Genomic DNA, 19,941 nt, shown 5'->3' with positions numbered 1-19,941 from the left:
CAGTATTTCCTCTTGATAAGACATTATTGATTTAGTTGTCCATGCTAGATTCACAGCTGATGAGGCAATTCTCTAGCTGAGAATACATAAGCACTTTCTGAGTGAAATGGGAATATGTACGCTTTTAAGAGAGAAGAAAACACATCCTTTCAGTTAAGAATATTCCTTTTCAGTATATGTACATACTAAAAAGACAGATTTTATTTATGTGCTGAGAATGTTTCTCTGTATAACACATCTGCACCTCTCTGAGTACTTTGGCCCACCGTCTGCACACACTTAACATCGCCCATCAGAGTAGTCCCTCTGCTGCCAGGGAGACTCCTTACAGGTAAAGTTAAGGACACATATAGAAGTGCTTTCAATGTCAGGGCCTAAAACTTTCAGCCCCTGATTAATAGTCTTAATATTCACTTTAGTTAAAACATCACTGATGTAATAAAGGTATTTTTTCATAACATTTATCATTTTACTTTAAATAGTAAATAGAATTTTATGACTGTGTAATCTGATACTCCATCAAATAAATGTACAAAACTATGGAAGCAGAATCTTCATTTAAAAGTATAGGCTATATAGAACCATATCCTGGTCTTGAACCCACTGAAAATCATTTGTTCCTAGAGTTTTAATGGCAAACACATCACCAAAGCAAGCTGTTAACCACTGACAAAAAGGAGTTTTGTGTTTTTTGTGTTTACGTTTTAAGGGTTAGATCTTGTTCAAGACACACTTTATCAAAATAATTCTGTACAGATGTTTGGAGGATGTTTTGTCAAATACTAGGCATGTTATGCTGCTTAAAGTGTTTTCATGTGAATGCTTTAGTATAATGAAAATCTTGAGCCTTATGTTGAAATGTTTAAGCAGTTGTACTGACCAAACTTTTGGGGATCACAATTAAATGGAAATGTTCTGCTTGATCTCAGATGTTTATATGACTCAGCCATTCAGTGCCAACTCCTCACCTTAACAAGCATCCCATCTTGAACGCTTTGTGCTCAAATACTGTCAAATCATACTTTGTCCTGTAAGTTTTCAGAACACCACAGCATGATCACCATCAGCAAGAGGCTGCCATCTTCAAAAATGTCCCCAAGAGCATCAGCATAGAGCCACAAACATTCTTTATGCAAACAAACACACAAAAATCGAAGATACTTTCCTCATTTTGGGCACTTAAGGTTCAGCTGGACAGAGTGCTGGGCCATCTTGTATAGGCTGGGCTTTTCCCAAGAAAAGTAAGACAAAAAGAAAAGTAAGACAAAGAAAAATAATCCTTGAGGTTCCTCCCAACCTGGTGTTCTATGCTTATATTATTCCTTTTAACAGGGGAGCAGCTGAGCTTGTCTTGATGCATGTAGAAAGTGAACTTACATCTTTACATAAATATTTGGAGCAGATGCCACTTTTCCACCAGTTAAACTGGAGAACAGTATTACTCAAGTTCCTACTGCAGCTAGAGATAGAGATCTGCCTGAATTCTTTGCAATTAAACCACTTAACTATGGTCTGTTGGTTACTAGTGACCAAAAAATAGAATACACTCATCATACTTCCCAAGACAGGAAATAGTAGCTGGCAGAGTGGGAAGGTGGGACTGCCACCTCCAGATACATCACCTGTACCAATACTGGACCACACCTTTGCAGCTGGCCTGAAGCAGCACACCCTGCATGCAACAACAGAATTAAATATCAACAGTGTGTAACAAGTATTTAAATAAGTAAGGGCTCATTAATATTTTTTGGTTTATTATTATTTCTCATCATCACTGATGAGAAATACATATGGTCTGGAAGATCTTTAAGCAAGAATATACCTTCTTAAGTAGCTTCTAGCTTCCCTTAGCAAACACGTACGATAAGCCTGAGGCATTCCTCCAGCCCACATCATTGCTGGTGTGTCAGTAGTGGGCTGGACTCACAGCACACATGATCAACACAAACTCCCTCAGTAATGAACTCGAGGATTCCCTACCAGCCCACAGATTACAAAGTGTCCTGAGCAACACCGGAATTGCTTGCCACAACTTGATGGCAGCGCACAAAGACAAAATGGGAGCACCTCTACTGCCTACCTGCAAACACAGACAGTTGTTCAGAAGCAGCCTGGCTAAAAGGACTTGGGCAAGTATGCCTTTCTTTAGGGTGACAGACTATTAAGACTCCATCTTAGGGAGTCCCACTTAGCTTTAGGACCCTCCTCCATGTTAACCAATTATCTTCCTTAGCCTCTCTGAGCATAACAGGTCTCATAAAATAAAAGTACAAGTTTGTAAGATATTAATTTGCCACATGGAAACTAAAAGATTTTTGTGCTAGGTATTTTGAGTAGTTTCCATACACGGAAGACAGCCTGTCTTCCACATCTCTATCCACCTTCTCCAGTTCTCTGTGCTCACAGAAAACGCACCAATTTGCCATTCAAAAATTTCTCATACCAGAATGGCTTCTCCCTGACTCTGTCCCGCTAGCCCTGTGACTGGCAGTCCTGCTCCCTTGCTTCCAGCAGTCTGTCCTGCCCACATGTCCCAGGCCAGCACTTCACAGATTCTTTGCCATCCAGAGGTACTGCTAGACCTCGTGTCCCTGTACCATGCCTCAAGCCCCTGTCCTGTGGTACAGCTTTGTGGATTTACCCACCACAGGCAGTGTAACAGCCAGCACCTGTATGAGACAGTGGTTTCTGTAAAGATTTGTAGATTAATTTTAATCTCTGATCTATAATATGTTAGCATTACGATTGGACTGAGGTTTAGGGTGTAGGATGTACTGACAGAGGGCTTGGGCAATAAGGGTGGGCTGGAGGATCCTGTTTTAAATCAAGCACATACACCTCTGCTGTCCGCAACACTAGTGCTGCCTAACCCAAATTGGTGCTATAGGTGCAATGCCAAAGCACTAAGAAAATCAATGTTATCCACTGTCTTCAAACAGTACCAGCCATCATCCTAACCGAGAAGCTTTCTACTAAATTTTTAGTTCTGCTCCTAGACACAACTGCAAATCTACCACACTTTAGGCAGATTTACTATGAGAGCTATCAGCTTTCCCTGACCTGGAAACCAACCGAAGCCTACATCACCTGCTTTCTGAACCCAGTCAGTCAATTCATTCCCCACCTCTAATCCTTCCCCTTGACCATTTACCTTCTACAACCTTTAGAGCTCTAAGAGTTGTGGCTCTTAGAAAATCAGCCCTCAAAACCAGGCCAGCACATCTGTCAGGATCCAGCAGTCATTCCTGCCCACAAGCTCCTCCTGCTTCTAAACTAGTCCTCCCTAGAGATACCATAGGCCAAAGACTGCAATCCATTTGAGAACATGATACCAACCTACACACACAGTGTCTGTAAGCTGCCAATAAACCATGCTCAAATGCTTCTGCCATCCTGTGCCCCAATCCTAGCTATGCTCATTAAAGTTTTATAATAGACCTCAAAATAAATTAAGAGAGCACCTGTCCTCAACAGTAGTTTTTACCTCCCTCCCTCCCTCCCCTTAGTTTTAGGAACCCACCTTCTATGGTGAGGCAAGTTTCCAGTGCTACTTCTCCAGTCTTGATCCCCAACACCAACAGATACTCTGACAGCTTTCACAGAACTAGCAGAGTAACTGTAAATGTTAGCTTTCCCAGCCCCCCCCACCCCCTCTACTTTAAAAATCCAGTCGCTTCCAGTATTATCAAATTAGAGTCACTGTTGCATTTTCTGATACATTTTTTTTAACCTTCTAGTATAATAAGAAAGAACTTAAGTCTCTTTCAGTGTAATCTGTGTTTAAGTTTTTTAAAGATACTTATCTCCACCTGTAAGAGCAGAATTCATCTACCCTGTTTCAGCATTTGAAGTTAACTGCCAGTCAGTCATCTTCAGTTTCCTTTCTAGTCAATGGAAATAATTAGGCACGCCGCGTGACTGATTCAACTCATTCTGAGATTCTTATCTAACACAAGGCATATGAATGACACTCTAAGGCTGTGTATTTCTTTCCACTGGACAGAAAGGAATTCAAAAGGAAAAAGTTGTATTTAAATGTTTAATTGTAGATTTTAAATTAAGCAAAATTAATCCACCTCACCTGCTGTTGTGGTTGATTTTTCCACTTTGACAACGTTGCAACACTTCAGAATATTAACATATGATTCATACAGAAGGCAAACACATGGAAGCTAATGCAGCCACTGCCACGAACAATTAAATTAAAATAAATTCCTGATTGCAAAGACAGCAAAGTGGGAGTGTGCTACACAGATATCCTATTTTTGATATCTGTTCCTCTCATTTAGATACCCCTGAGGGATTTAAAAGCACACAGAGCACCACCTTTTATTAAACATTTTTCTTATTTTTTTTTCTTTTACTGTAGCACATTAACATGTTCAGCAGAGGTGGAAGCAGACAACCTATTACATGAGTAACATTCTACAGTGGTCAATGGCAACCTCTATTCCTGTTATAACCAAAGAATAAACAGGCATCACTAAACAGCAGAGAAGTCGGTATTTTATTCAGATAGATCAAAAAAATCCTATACATGCAACACATGGCATGCCATACAAAAAAGAATGTTGAAATCATCGGGTTTTTACCCTCTTCCCAGTTTGAGACTAACATTGTCACGAGAACCTATCTGCTCTACAGTGCTCTACAAAACACTACGGTCCTGACAATACCTAGAATTCATAACCTAATCTAACCAGAAGGAAAACACATTCAGTACAGGGGGACAGAAACAACCACCCCTCGAACCTGGAGTGGCCACTCTGCCTGATGGTGCAGATGCACACCCCTCCATTAGTTTGGCCCAGCATTGCTGAAGTCAATAGGAATTTTGTGAATCACTTAAGTGGAACCAGATTCTGTGATAACGTGGACCTGTGAAAGGAGGGTGGCAGTCCTTCCTGGATGAGTAAATACAAAAAACTGGTGCACGTATAAAGTGCAAAGAAAGAAAAGATGTGTTGGATCACAGCGAAGGTCCTTCAAACTCAAAACATACCTTGGAGCTTCTCGTACATTTCCTTGGCTAGCCAGTGAACGTCTCTTATTTGAAGAAATCTGTCCAAATCCCTCGCACATTAACTCTTCCTGTGGCTGAACAGACTGTATTATTTAAGTTGTTAGGAAAAATAAGATTAAGAAATTCTTCAACTGGGACAGTTTCAACTATCTATCAAACCATATCTTAATCAAATGCCTATTCAGTAATCATTTAAGATCTATTCCTGAACTGGACAAAGAAATAAAAATGTAGCATGGTGGTTTACATTCCTTAATATATTTGAATTGCTGTAATTTTAATTATTTTAAATACTCAGGAGAGATACCAAGTCTAAATTTTTCGTGTGTGGGTGTGCAAGCACAGATCTAAAAATTCACATATATACAAAAATAAATTCAGGGAAAATCTTGCAAAAATAAAAGAAAACTTAGTAAATACAATATAAAGTTTTTGTCCTTTTAAACAAAGATATTCAACTGAAAGTATAATTTGAGATAAATAATTTTACTACAATCCACTTTCTATCGCAAAAATCAGCATGCCCCTTGAGCAACATTATTTCCTTTTAAAATGTATTCTTTCGAAAATATGCAAAATGTTACCAAGAACAAGTAGAAAGTACATGTTCCCAGTCCTGAAGTCTCTGGGAACTTCTCAGTTGACCATTTTTCTCCAGTCTAGTTAGGAGGTGACCACCCCTACTGTGTTTCCAAGACAGTGAAAAGACAGCAGTCTCAGCACAGAGTACATTAAGGAACCAGCCTGACTCCACCTCTCTGAACTGCCTGTGTGAAGAAACAATGGCCACCTTCCTCTAAAGAAAGACAAACATTAAATAAATCTCCTACGTTATGCCTCTAAATTAGTACAATGTGCATATCTGCCACAGCATCCAAAAAGGATAAAAAGAGAGAGTCAGGCAACGCGGTCCTGAAAAACTGGCTCACTAAGACCATATTTTAAATGGCAGGTCGTAAGGACTAGGAAAAACAAACTGACTCCCTTTATCAGATCAGCCTCACGAGGAAAGAAAAGGCTAAACGTAACACACTTGAGACGTACCTATTTCCAACTCCCACCAATTTACTTTTGGAGATGTCTGCAGCACAGCACTCAAGATAAGAAAAGGCCAGTTTCAGTCTTGGCTGAATGCTCTTTCTTCTGGTGAAACATCTAGTAATAACTAAGCATTCAGGGGCTTGTTTGGTATAGCATTACCATTCACCTAATCAGAAAGTGTTTAACCCATTCACTTATGAAAACAAGATAAAGGTTTCCACTGATTTCAGCTGACTACAAATCAGATGCCAGATCACACACATAGAAGCAAAATAATCATCCACCTCTGCTTCATATGAAACTTCCTCATAGAAAAGTAATCTTAATGAAAATAAAGACTTCTGATAACAAAGAACAGTTCACACTTTAACTGAGAAAAGTAATGTTAATGAGTAAGGACTGAAACAATTTTTTTTAAAAATCCCTTTTTCTTTTACAATTTAAATAAAAGATTATTAATTACTTGGGAAATGTTAACAGTAATCTGTAAAATTATTGAATACATAAAGATGAATGTAGTTGTTAGAACACAGTTTAGCATTTGTTCATAAGATTTTTAGAATCAGCTCTTGGCTTTCTTCTCCAAAACTATGGATGGAAGAATAACTCAGGTCATTGCTTTTTCAATTTACAAAACAAAAATAATCTCAATTCTTTAACTTTTGTCGGTTCACCCACTGCTTAAACAAAACCAAAGCACGCCCAATACAATAAATAACAGTAGTTCATAAAACAGTGTGGCAACCCATAAGGCTACCCTACCGGGCTCTGATGAAAAGGGTTTCATCAGGAGTTGTAGGGCAATTCTCCTTCTCAGTAACAGTCTCTACTGCACCTGAAGCAGACACAATCACTACTGTTTTAGCTGTTGAAAGAGCTTTCTCCTTCTCTGCGATGGCAGCACAGACTGCCACAATTTCATCACTTTCAAAGTCATAGTCTGGGATTGATTCTTGTGCAAGCTCTTTTTCTTTTGCCAGTGTTTGCACTGCCTCAGTCTTTGTTGCCTTCTGCTGTTCATGCAGCTTTCTTGCCCAGGAAAGGTCCTCTTTCCACACTTCAGGGTTCATCGGAAAGATGTGTAAGGACACCTGGAAACTTCGGATCGCCTATAAACAGAATAGGGAAGAAACAAGGATTGGACACTTTATTATATTTGATCACATAAACTAACAACAACAAATACAATTACATACATCATTTAAGCAAAGGCAAAAGGAATTTTACTCCAGTGTGGTTTTAGTGGAAAAATCCTCCCCCAGCTCTAAATTCAAGAGCAGAATTACACTCAAACAACTGTGCATACAAGCATCTGAAAGTACCAGGAATGCATGAACAAATCAGGTACCAAGCAACAAGGGCACAGATAAGATTTTACATGTCAAAAATACTATTGTAATTTAAAAGGCAACAGCAAAACCAGTATTTTTTATCATCTTCTGTCCCACTTTTATCATCATATGTATAGGAAGGCAAAGGCAGACGAATATAGTTTAACGAAATACAGAAGTGGGGTGACTGTGATTTGAAGTACCATTTACATTGCTGCTTTCATATTAGCATGTAGTCATTTCACATACAGACCTCATGCTATAGTATTCCTAGCCCCATGACAAGCAGTTCCTGCAACAGGCTTGTGGTTGCAAACACACTTACCTGAACAGGCAAAAGTAGACATATAAACTTAAAACTTGGAGAGTTGCTCCAAGAAAAATCTCCTATATAAATACAATCAAGTACAGTTGTTACTGTTTTTCCTGTCTTTCAGTTCAATGGGGAATAGTCTCACAAATACAAATAAGCAACACAGAAGCTGTTAAGTACCAAAACATCTAATCCTGTAGATATGATATTCAGCAAAAGAAGGGATTCCTACAACACTAGAAAAATGCTAGACCAAGAATTATAATTGCCTTGTATTTATAGTTAGATTAACAGTGAAGAGGTCAAGACTGACCTTACCTACTCAGATTTATATGTATGCACACACAGGCATGTGTGTATTTCACATTAACGACTGTATAGTCAGTTACGGAAATGGCCACTTAAGTGACCAAACTCTTGTGTGACGATATACAGAAGCCTTCCTGTGGGGTGGGAAAACAGTGGTGATGTGGATTTGGATTATGTTTGGGAGGAGTTCTAGCAACTTGCATATAAAGAGTTTAAAGATGTATGAACAACCATCAGATTCCACATTCTCTTGCAATTCAAAGATACTTAAAGCATGCAAATTAATTTGAAAAATCACACCTTTCCATCTGCATTGACAGAAACTGCCAGTTCATCCTTCTGCTGGCATAGATTAATATAAAAACTCCGTATGACGTGAATTCAGCAGACAAGCAATTCAAATCTGATTTAAGAAATGCTGATTATGCTATCAGTACTACTGCTGTTGTAATAACCAACCTTTCAGTTCCAGGAAAAAAAAAAAAAAGACCAAACTTTTTTATTGGTCCACATCCAGCTATGAAGTGTAGGAGCATGCTGAACTTTAAACAGAAGAAGTGTAGTTTAATTCTTGCAAAACAGTGTAATTTTATTCAACTTCCCTAGCTTTTAATTTCCAGGGATAAATGAGATGGAAGTAAATATTAAATGCTCTTTTTTTGTATTTCTGTTGAAAACAAAATATAAACAAACACCATCTGCTTTTAAATTTCCAGGAAAGAGGCCCCCTAACTAAAACCTCTCTCTATAGCTACATTCATGCACAATAAACAACATTAAGCATTTTCATCAAATATAAGGTAACATTTGATATGCCTAGAAGCTGCCTTGATGATCAGTACAATACACCATAAATTTTTTATCTTTGTAAATCTATTAGAAAAAAAGACTTTTTTAAAAATAAGCAATAAAGAAATTTTAAGCGCTGCAGAAGAACAGAGTGATTAATTTTCAAGCGGCAAAGTAACACTGAAAAATAAAGAATTGTCATCCACATGAAACATCATGTTGCCACTGTAACTGTTTCCACTGCCTTTAATTTCTATTAAGAAAGAAGAAAATGTGTGCTACTTTTAATTCTGCCCCTGATGGAGATGTAAATCCATGGTGGCATTAGATAAATCTGCTATTTCTAGTCTTATTTTAAAGAGCAGATGTGGTCTTAGAAACCCCCACATATAAGGGCTATGGGATTTTAATTCAGTATGTATTCACATATGTGCTTTTGCTTCTGTAGCAAACAGTACTACAAAATCTACTGCAACACATTCTCACTTGCTGAATTACAGTATCTGAAGAATTTGTATTTTAAAAATATTTTACCTTTCGCCTCACTGTAGGTGTTTGTAGCAAATGATCTTCTCATCTGTCCTATAAGCAGGAATCTCTTCTGCTGGTTTGCAATCTTTAAATGTGAAGGGCAGTTTTGATCAGACTACATTTTTTGTAACATGTGTTTATAACACATTGATCTAGTCATTGTCACTATACAGTGACCCCTAAAAACGAGAAGGGAGCATTTTAAGAGGTTATGTAATTCACATCTGTCTCCAAGGTTTGTATTAGGCCTCTATGTCACATCTGACAGTCACTATCTGACCTCTTCACAGGATGTCCATCAGGAACATATATATACATTTCTAAGTAAGCTTTTTTCTGTGGTTAATGTTCCTTAAATGCGGATTTATTTTTTTTACAGCTTCCAACATAATACTTCGGGGTACTGTTGGACAGAAAGCTGGACATGAGCCAACAGTGTGCGCTCACAGCCCAGAAAGCCAATTGCATCCTTGGCTGCATTAAGAGAAACATGGCCAGCAAGTCAAGGGAGCTGATTCTCACCCTCTGCTCTGCTCTGGTGAAACCTCACCTCCAGGGCTGTGTTCAGCTCTGGAGCCCCCAACACAATTAGGATATGGACCTGTTGGAGCAGGTCTGGAGGAGAGTCACAAAGATGATACAAAGGGCTCTGACACAGAAATGCTGTGAGAGTTGGGGCAGTTCCACCTGGAGAAGAGAAGGCTCCAGGGAGACCTTATAGTGGCCTTCCGGTACTTAAATGGGGCATAGAAGCAAGCTGGGGCCAGAATTTTGAGTATCCCCTGTAGCAACAGAACAAGGGGTAATGGTATTAAACTAAAAGAGGGGAAACTTAGATTGAATATAAGGAAGAAATTTTTTACTATGAGGGTGCCCCAAGAGGTTGCAGAAGCCCCATCCTCAGAAACATTCAGGGTCAGGCTGGATGGGGCTCTGAGTAACTTGATCTCGTTAAAAATGTCCCTGCTCATTGCAGGGGGTTTTGACTAAGAGATCTTTAAAAGTCCTTTCAAATCCAAACCATTTTATGATTTTATATTTCTATTCTTTAAACAAAAAGAAAATACATTTTTTCACATATATTCACTCTAGTTTAATAGTTTATATGATAAAATATGAATGGTAAATGCCTCATCTATTTTAACTTTAAAGTGTCAGACTTGAAACAGTAGGCCATTTTCCAGATGTGAAACACTATTTTTGCATTTCACCCACTGGAATCCAGTCAAGCTACAAACCTATAGGAAGTCTTTGCTCCCATTTGCTAGATGTCTGTGAGACTATGCTAGTTTATTTCTCCTGCACTGGAAGTTCCCCGCTGCAGAGAACCGAAGCAGTGCAGATGGAGAGGCGTCACCCCATGGATGACTCCGCACGTGGCCTCCCTGGGGCGCAGTGCCCTGTGGCTGGCATGGGAGGCCAGAGGACCTGTGTCTGAGCCTGGATGTGTGAGAAGAAAACAGGAATATAGTGGCCTGAGGCTTCCTTCTTCCCCTTCTCTTGAAGAATTTTCTATCCTCCACTTGCACTTCCTCTTGCTTCTGCGATGTACTCCCATTTTCCAGATCTCCTTTTGCACCAACTAGCTTCTTCCCAGCTCTCTTTCATCTGTTTGCCTTTAAACCTCAGTGAGCAACCCTGCAAGACACTGCAGCACGCTCCGCAGAACGCTACTTCTACCATAAAGATCTCTACACTATGTTGTAGTACATGAATGGACATAATCCAGGATGACAGAGGGAAGAAAAAAATATCTATCCCATCCTAGAAATTGACAGGTTGAGCCCAAGAAAATAGATCCTGAAGTTATATTTAGGGGGTCGGTTAGCTCAGTCAGTTGAGCGTGGCACTAACAACGCCAAGGTCGCGGGTTCGATTCCCGTTCGGTCCCTGTGTGTTGCCTGATCTAGTTGAGAGGTGGCGTCCCTGGTGGCAGGGAGGCTGGATTAAGATGATCTCTAAGGTCCCTTCCAGTCTAGGCCATTCTATGATGATGATGATGTAAGTGCTCTTAACTTGTAAATGAGGAAAATTGAGGAGGATGGAAAACATTTACCTCTCTATTACCAAATTACACTGCTAAAATTATTAGAAGGAATTTTAAAATAATGGTAAACTTAACTTTCTCTGTGATCCCAGTTTGTCATATACTCTGCATCTGTTTTAGCTAATGCTTTTAAATACAAGTTCTAAATGTTGAGAAGATGAACTTTATCATCATAGTTAAAGCCTCAAAAGTTCTGAACATCTGACAAAAGTGACTATCAGGAGGTGCCAGGTAAGTCAGTAGGGAACAGTTCCAAGAACTGAGTATCCCTGGCAAATGTAGCAAAAAGGGCATTTAAACTTCCAGAGACTTAACTGCCCTTCTGCTTTCTTGGCTAAAATAAAAATCACCTCTGAGTAAAGATATTTTCATGCATTAAAAAAAATCATTAGGTGGGTTATCAAAATATGAGTTCCAACAATGCTCAGACAAATAATAATTACACAATAGTAGCTGGAGACTGCAGGACTAACACAGGACCTCTGGTGAAGCTAGTATTACTGGGTATTAGCAGGTATTACCAATAACTGGGCAGGACTGTCTAAAGCAGTTGAAAAGAATTTAACAGAACCCCACTTTAACTGACAAATCATTTAATTTTCTCTCTAACTCAATACTTTGCAAATACTGTGCACCAGAATGTGTATGTGCCTGGAGTGTAGTTCAGGATGGGAGTGAGCAGGATAGAAATATGCCTTGTCACATGTTTTATTTATAAAACAAATAGCAATTTTTAAAATTGCACTGCCTTTTTTCCTTTTCATTTATGCACATAAGAAGTGTCAACTATATTAATGTAGTGATAAAGTTAAATATTCCAACACTATAAAATAAACCACACACTATGTTGTGCTTAGAAGGAAGATTACCACAGCAGTGTAATTAAATATTTCAATCTCATATAAATCTATAAAATTAAAATCTGAGTTAATTATCCTCTCAAATTGACAGGAACGCAATCTGGCGCACTGACTGTTTGTCAAAGGAGACCCAACCATCAATTTCCTTCTGATTACCAAAATCTTTCTGTTTCTACACACTTACATTAGTAACATTTTGAAAACTTCTCTCAAATTCAGAATTAGTTACATTAATTAGCTGAATTCCAATAAAATGCAGTAATTCCTCTCTTTGTTAGTACATAACTCGATCCTTATGTAAAAGACCAAAAACTATTTCTTCCAAGAGAAATAAACGGCTGATCTGAGGCTTCATATGGTCAAGGACTCGTTCCTTTTACCAAATGCAGTATTATACTCACAGACTGCTAAACCACCAACTACTTGGTAATAACACAGCAAATCACATCCTTCAAATCATCAAACAAAAAGCAGACACAATTAGTTCATATTTACACATCTGCCAGGTTAACTCTGTAATCTTCAGTACTCCAGATTTGACACAAAGCTTAAGTCTCAGAAAAACAGAATCGGCAAGGTTGGCCAGGACCTTCCAAGCTCAGCCAAGGGGCCAAATGCCTGCTCAGGCAGGGCCACCTGGAGATGGCTGACCATGGTAATGTCCAGATGGCTTACAAATCTCTCTAAAGTGGGAGACTCAGTCACTTTCAGGTCTTTATTTTATTTTTTTTTAATACCTCTTTTGTTTTGGGGTAGGTTTTTTCTGCTTGTTTAATGGAAGTATGGGGCTTACTCTGCTTTCTGGGAAGAACTGTGCTAATGAAGGTATCAGTGTGAAATTGTTACTGCTAAAGTTGTCATCATCAATACAGTAAATACCATTTGTAAAAACAAACATTTAAAATTGTATGAGAGAAATATTGCAAGCCTGGCTAAATTTCTACAACTTCTACATTTACGTTGCAAAGTTTATTCAGGTGTGCTCTTGCAAATTGATTTGTAGAATTTCAAGAATTTCAGCCTTTGCAGAAATAAAGTTCTGCTGAAACTTAAGTATTACTCAACTTAAGTATTACTCAAACTTAAGCATTACTGTTTAATTACCCTATTTAGTAACTTCAGGGGAAAAAAGAGCGAACAGCTTTTTTAAAAGCTAAGTAAAAAGAGGCTAATTAATCTCACTGTCACAGGTTCGACAAAGCAAATAAATGAGCCTTTGTTTGCAAGAAATGAATGTATCATGCAGTTCATAATATACACCTGATTTGTTTGCAAGCTGTATTTTATACCTGGGAAGCTTGAAATTATAATACAGTAAATCATCTTCTCCTAAGAAAAAGTGCATCATTCACTGTGAAGTAATAAAAATATTTATGATAGACCATTTGGCAGCATGTGTGAAGACAGACATTGGTGTGAGAGAAATGAAACAAAGAAACAGAAGAAGCTGTTGAGAAGGATACTAATCCCCAAATCTCAAACATTACTAAAATGCCCTGACATTCATGCTTTATTAACCTTTTCTTTGTAAAAAATATAATGCAGTGAAAAACTGCAAATCATGGTAGTGAAGGGCTAATGGGAAAATTATAATGACTCAGGACACCTGGTCAAGAGGCCTCCACAGGTTCAATAACTATGAAACCATTTATTCTTTTAAGACTCCTCCAGTCTTAATCTTTAAAGACTCCTTAAAAATTGCTTGGTTCAAAAATAGAGTGAAGATTATTTGCATTTCAGAATAACTCCCCAAATTCTTCTCTGTAGGTGAGAACATTTTAATCAGAAGGCAGTTCAATATGCTCTAAAGACAGAAATGCAGAAGAGTAGAAACAACCAGTACTAAAGCACTGGAGAAACCAACAGGACTTTGCCCACCCACGGGCTCCCTGCTCAGAGAGAGACAGACAAAAAGGGCAAACTACCTGGTGGTAACTCCTTCTCCTCCTTCTCTCTTCACAGACATAAGTTCAATATAACAATTAGAGGAACATCTATAGCACTGTTTTGTTTCAGAGGAATACTGTGCTTTGATGCAAATCTCAGACTGTTCCCACTTCAAATGCTTTGGTTTGCATCATGGAATAGTCTCAGACTACATAAACTAGATTCCTCTCTGATGAAGCTTGGCAATGCACTCCAAGAGAGAACCTGAAGTAAAACAAAATTAATATAATGTGAACGCTGTGTTCCCAGCACTATTAACTTAGGATATCCACTCCTGTTTGTGTGATGTCGCTTGCCAATACAGGCAAAGCTTATAGGATCCGGTGAGCAGATCCGGTCATGTAACTAGTATGGGTACATCAATATCTATAATTCATATTACAGTAATTGTAGCATTTTTTTAATGAAGCAGATCAGTTACCTAAGGTCCTTGTAGGAAATAAAACTTGGAATTTTCTGAGACTAATGCGATTTAAAATCACAGACATAATTTACAGTGACAATTTCAGACACTGTGTTAGGTTTGTGTCCGGAGGGGTTTTGGAAGAGGTGGAGTGCCACAGGGGTGGCTTCTGTGCGAAGCTTCTACAGGCTCCCCTGGCTACAAGTTGGACCTGCCTCTGGCCAAGGCAGAGCCAATCACAACCTCTGAAATAAACATATTTAAGAGGGGATAAATGTGTTGGGTGAGTTCTTTTGTTTTGGAGAGGAGGGGGATGTGAGAAGTACAACCATGTGGACACTAAGGTCAGTGAGTAAGGAGAGGGAGTTGCACTAGAGCAGATATAGTGCTGAAGTCCATGGTGATACATCAGGCTGATCCCCTGCACCCATGGAGGTTAACAGTGGAGCAAATTCCTGTACACAGCCCACAGAGGAACCCACACTGGAGAAGGGAACTGCATGCAAAGAGGCAATGACTCCAAGGGAAGCCCATGTAGGAGTAGTCCATCACTGGGAGGATTGCATCCTGTGGAAGAGACTCAGTGTGGAGCAGTTCATGGAGAGCTGCAGCCCTGTGGGAAGGACTCAAATTGGTGATGAAAGGGACACTACAACAGAGCAGGGAATGACTGCGAGGAGTCATTTCCCTGAGGAGGAAGGAGTGGCAAAGACAATGTATGGCAGACTGACCTCAACCTCCATACCCTGCCCCCTTGCACTGCTGGGAAGGGGAAGGAGGTAGAAAAATCAGGAGCAGAGCTGAGCCCAGAAAAAAAGGAGGGGTGAGGAGGAAGATGCTTTAAAAATTCAGTTGTATTTCTCATTATCTTGCTCTATGGTGGTTTTGTTGTTTAAATTAAAACTCTTTTTTCCCCAAGTCGATCCTGGGTTTTGCCCACGCTCATCACTGGCAAGTGAACCCTCCTGGTCCTTTGTCTCAACCCTTGAGCCTTTAGCTCTATTTTCTCCTCCCCATCCCAAAAAGGACAGGGTAGGAGTGATCAAGCTGTTGTATGATGTTCCGTTCCCAGCTGGATGGGCTCAAGTCATCAACAGACACTTAAAATGAAAAAGAAAGATTTATCAACTATAGATCCAGACAGGACAGACCACCTCCTCTTACCTTCTACACCACAAAAGCCATGGAATGTCACCCGTTATGTGATGCAGATATGCATGTGTTTATATTAAATATTTCACTTAACGATAATATAATAACGTAAGCTAGCACACTACACATGTGCAACACACAGCTTTTGTCTTACGTGATTGTCCTCACCACGTATTAAAAAGATACTGGTTTTGCATCATCTGCTAGCCTTCCTCAAAAAAAAATTATAATTATTTTATTCTTGTAAATTTTCAGTCCAAGCACTGTCATTTTGCAAAAACACCCTAAATTAATGATGAAATTATTTGTATCAAACCAGCACACAGCTACTTCTGTTCAAATAACACAGCATGATGAATTCTTTTTCTGACGGACTTCTGTGAAAGTGTCTGAATTTAACAGTTCACTAGCAACACTAACCAGCAGAAAAGTATTACACTATATACATCACACTATTTACAGTTGTATATCCTGTAGGTAGGGGGTGATCTGACATGGGGGAAGAGACTCCCTTTACTCCACATCATGTAGATGAGACAGCACCATAACATATACTAGCAGCTAGATAACAGATGCACTTCAGCTATTGCAAAGCATTCGATCCACCATTTTCAGCTGAGGAGCCAGAGAAAAGCATAAATGAGCACACATGATTTCCTGGACCTGAATCAGGGGAGTAGGAGACAGGGAAAACAAGATACTAGAATTCTATTAGTACACATGTGTGAAAGTGGGCCTGGATACCAACTGGTACTTCACAGTATCTTCATCTCTAAACTACGGTGAGCTGTGCTGTAGCAGTACAGTACCCAGAATGCAGTATATGCAGTTATGTCAGTGCAATTATTCTATTGCATAAAGCCACCACATAAATATCATACATAACACAAAAGGCTTTGAGCTAGGCAGGTCTCCCACAAACCCTTCAACAAAACCACACAGGAAGCATTTGTGAAAACAACACAGAAGAAGGAATACTGGAGATAAATAACAACAATCCTTCTCCTTGCCTACTTTGAGGTTACATAAGGAAATTCACCTACCTTAACATTTCTGCACTTTCATTCTCCAGCACACAATTCAGAGGATGTGGTTTACAAGTTTAGCATATTAATGTTGTTCATTTTCTTACCAGTGCTATCTCTCCTAATCCAAGCTGGGCACGTCCCAAAGTCTGCCAGGCATCCCAGGAACGTGGGTTTCTCTGGACAGCCAATTCTGCTGCATGCACTGCTGGGAACATTTCATGTAAAGACATCAGGACCTATGACAGAAAAGGGTAAATAAGAGGAATACACAAAATTTAAAACAGATTTCTTTCTGGGATTACCCAGGCAACCACTACTGTTTGAATAACTAAGGACAGGTTCATCTTACCTAGCTTTTCCCAGTTCAAAACTTAGTTGTCTACTCTCTGATAGTCAGCCAGGCTCATTCCTTAGCCCACAGAAACAGGCATGCTAGAGGATGATTCATCTGAACTACTTAAGCAAATATTAGAAGGAGATTAATTGCTTCTGAAGGTGTCCCTCCCTATCCCTTCATCTCCACAAACACCACACTCTTTTAAAAGCATGAAGGACAAACACTGAAGGACAAACATGTTGAGAATTAAACACAGTAAATGAGCAACTATGGCTGAAAAACTGCTGGGATGTATTTTTTTCTTTTTAATAGAAGACTGGAATCTACCAAATACAGTTGCAGTGCACTTGATACAGAAACAATCCCTGTAATTCAGCATGGAAACAACAGCACTTCACAATGACTTTATCTGGAGAGTAAGCACTCTGTAATAGCAAAACCTAACTTAGACATTAAGTCACCTACAGTAAAAAAAAAAAACACAGTAGTTTCCGAAAGTGGTTTCCAAATGTGGAAATCTCTTTTACTCAGCAGTACAGGTTAGTGTCAGCCTGTTACCATAGTATTTTACTCCTTGCATTGAATCTCCATAACTAAGCCTATAAATCATAGTTATCAACATATATCATGCCTCAAAGCTTCTCTTATTTTTCCATGACCACCATGAGATTGGCACATTACCTGAAGAGCTGCATCACTCTGAGATCATGATTTCAGACAACCACATGCTATGGTGATAGATACCAGTATAAGAAACAAATAACAACTGCATTCCTACAGTATGATGAGAATGTCAACCACAAGAGTAATACTCATGTGTGGGCAACCACTTTCATCCAAGTGACCCACAAGAATAATGAATAATATTAGGACTATCACTGTAGAGAAGAAAGCATTTATTTAACCTTACTGTTTATGATATATTAAACAGAAAAATACGAGTGTGTAGTAGTGTCAAGGCTTAGGGTTAGGCTGACCACTAAACAAATGACAGATGCTCTTTATTAACCCATCTTTCTCCCCAGAAGGGAAGGGAAAGGGAATAAGGCAGACAGACTTATAGAGTGGAAAAGCAAACCTTTAATAACGCAATAATATTACTAATAAGGAAATTTAAAAAAACATACAAATATATACAAAACTGATACCAAACCTAAGTCCCTGCCAATAGTAATCCTCACTGATGCTGCAGAGCAAGTGGCACTGGGGAAGCCTCAGGCTCAGCAGCAGAAGGGAGCTGGATTTGGGAACCTGGGATCAGGATCAAAGCCAGAAGATTGGATGGAGCCCTTCTCGGATGCCAGCCATTGAAGCAGAAGACTTAACCCCTGTGATCCCTCAGCTTTACACTGAATATGACATATATGGAATGGAGTAGTTTGCTGGTCAGTTTTGGGTCATCTGTCCCATCCGTTCCACCCCAGAGGTGCAACCTTTTATTTCATTGTGACCTTTTTAATGCCCAGCACCCGCAATGTGTTACACAAGATCCAGCTGTGACCCTGGTCACTACAAAAGTAAGTATAATCAAGAACCTTTCTCCATACTATTCCCTAGCAGTAACTACAAGCATCAGGCAGAAGCAGACGTCTGCAAAAACATGCTATTAACTTTAGAAAGTGCAGCCTCTTAGAAGAGATTTAGCTGAAAAGTAAAATCAATGAACAGAATTGGTTCTATGTAGCTCAAACCAGGACAAGTACAGGAGGATTCAAGTGCAACAATCTTAAGTATTTAGTCATTAACATAAAGCATTTGCACACCACTGGGGTGAGTACAGTAAAAAAATAGCTTTAATACAGTAAGTAATCCTGTACCCAAGAAACACAAGAAGCATAACTTCCAATAAACTCTTTGAATCCACACTCCTGATGTTCTACTAAGACTGAATTTTTCTAAAGACTGGTCCCATGGCTTCTCTTTAATTCCATTAGTAGGCTGTGTAATGGAATTTAGAAGTAGCTAAAAATCTTTTAGAAACAACCCACAGTTGTATGTCATGTCATTCTCCCTTCTTCCCTCAGCAGTTCTCCATGACTGCTTTGTAAGGAACGTTTCTAATTAATACTATGTATTTTTTCCAAAATTTTCAGTTCAATCACATTTTTGTGTGCAGTTTCTCCTACCTGCAGCAGATCTGTGAATTGAATCAAACTCTTACTAGTGAATAGCTGTAAATCCTACCAGGATTAAGTGATTCTATCTATCAGCTAGCTTTTACATTCATCTCTTAATGTGTTTACTCTTATGGGAGAAAACAAATCCAAGTATACACTCACCTAAACACTTTTATGCATCCTGAGTATTCAGTATTTCCTGCAAGTTCTTTCTACTGCAACACAATTCTAAAACATCTATGTAAGTATTTAGTAAATCTTTTGTCACTTGTAATGAATTTTACTGCTTTATTTAATGAATTGTGACCTCACTAGTAAAAGATAATTATTCCCCTTTCATCTATTTATGACTCTAATTTAGACAGCAGCTCTAGAAAACACTCTTCCAGATCATGGTCGTAATTACTGTGCTCCTAGTAACTCTGGCATCAGTTTCTCAAGGTACATTCAAACCAATATAAATCTGAATGTACGGGCATTTTGTACAGCACAGGAGTTTTTTTCAGTATGAATAAAACGACTCAGCTATACTTGTCAGTCATTATAAAAGAATTAACTTATTAATGCACACTATTTAACTACATTTTGGTTTCAGGTAAGATCATTGAAGTGAACAGACAACGGCAGACCCTGAATGCCTGCAGCTTTGTCTTGGGTTCCTTTACCTGTGATAGTACTACCACATTAATCACAGAATCACAGAATGTCAGGGG

At 38.9% G+C, this 19,941-nt stretch overlaps 1 protein-coding gene across 1 annotated transcript; it reads right to left on the bottom strand.

Moving 5' to 3' along the window:
* Positions 1-6,701: 6,701 nt before the first annotated feature.
* Positions 6,702-17,010, bottom strand: TTC33 (tetratricopeptide repeat domain 33). The gene is made up of 2 exons (XM_009867967.1): positions 16,879-17,010; positions 6,702-7,173 (listed from the first exon to the last, which is right to left on the bottom strand). Exons 1-2 carry the CDS (start codon positions 17,002-17,004, stop codon positions 6,823-6,825), a joined length of 477 nt encoding a protein of 158 aa, XP_009866269.1. The 5' UTR covers positions 17,005-17,010; the 3' UTR covers positions 6,702-6,822.
* Positions 17,011-19,941: the final 2,931 nt, after the last annotated feature.

Source organism: Apaloderma vittatum, unplaced genomic scaffold (genome assembly GCF_000703405.1).
Source record: "Apaloderma vittatum isolate BGI_N311 unplaced genomic scaffold, ASM70340v1 scaffold21454, whole genome shotgun sequence".
Taxonomy (NCBI): domain Eukaryota; kingdom Metazoa; phylum Chordata; class Aves; order Trogoniformes; family Trogonidae; genus Apaloderma; species Apaloderma vittatum.
Note: the sequence above shows the minus strand (reverse complement) of the source record. Positions and strands in the feature narration are given on the sequence as shown.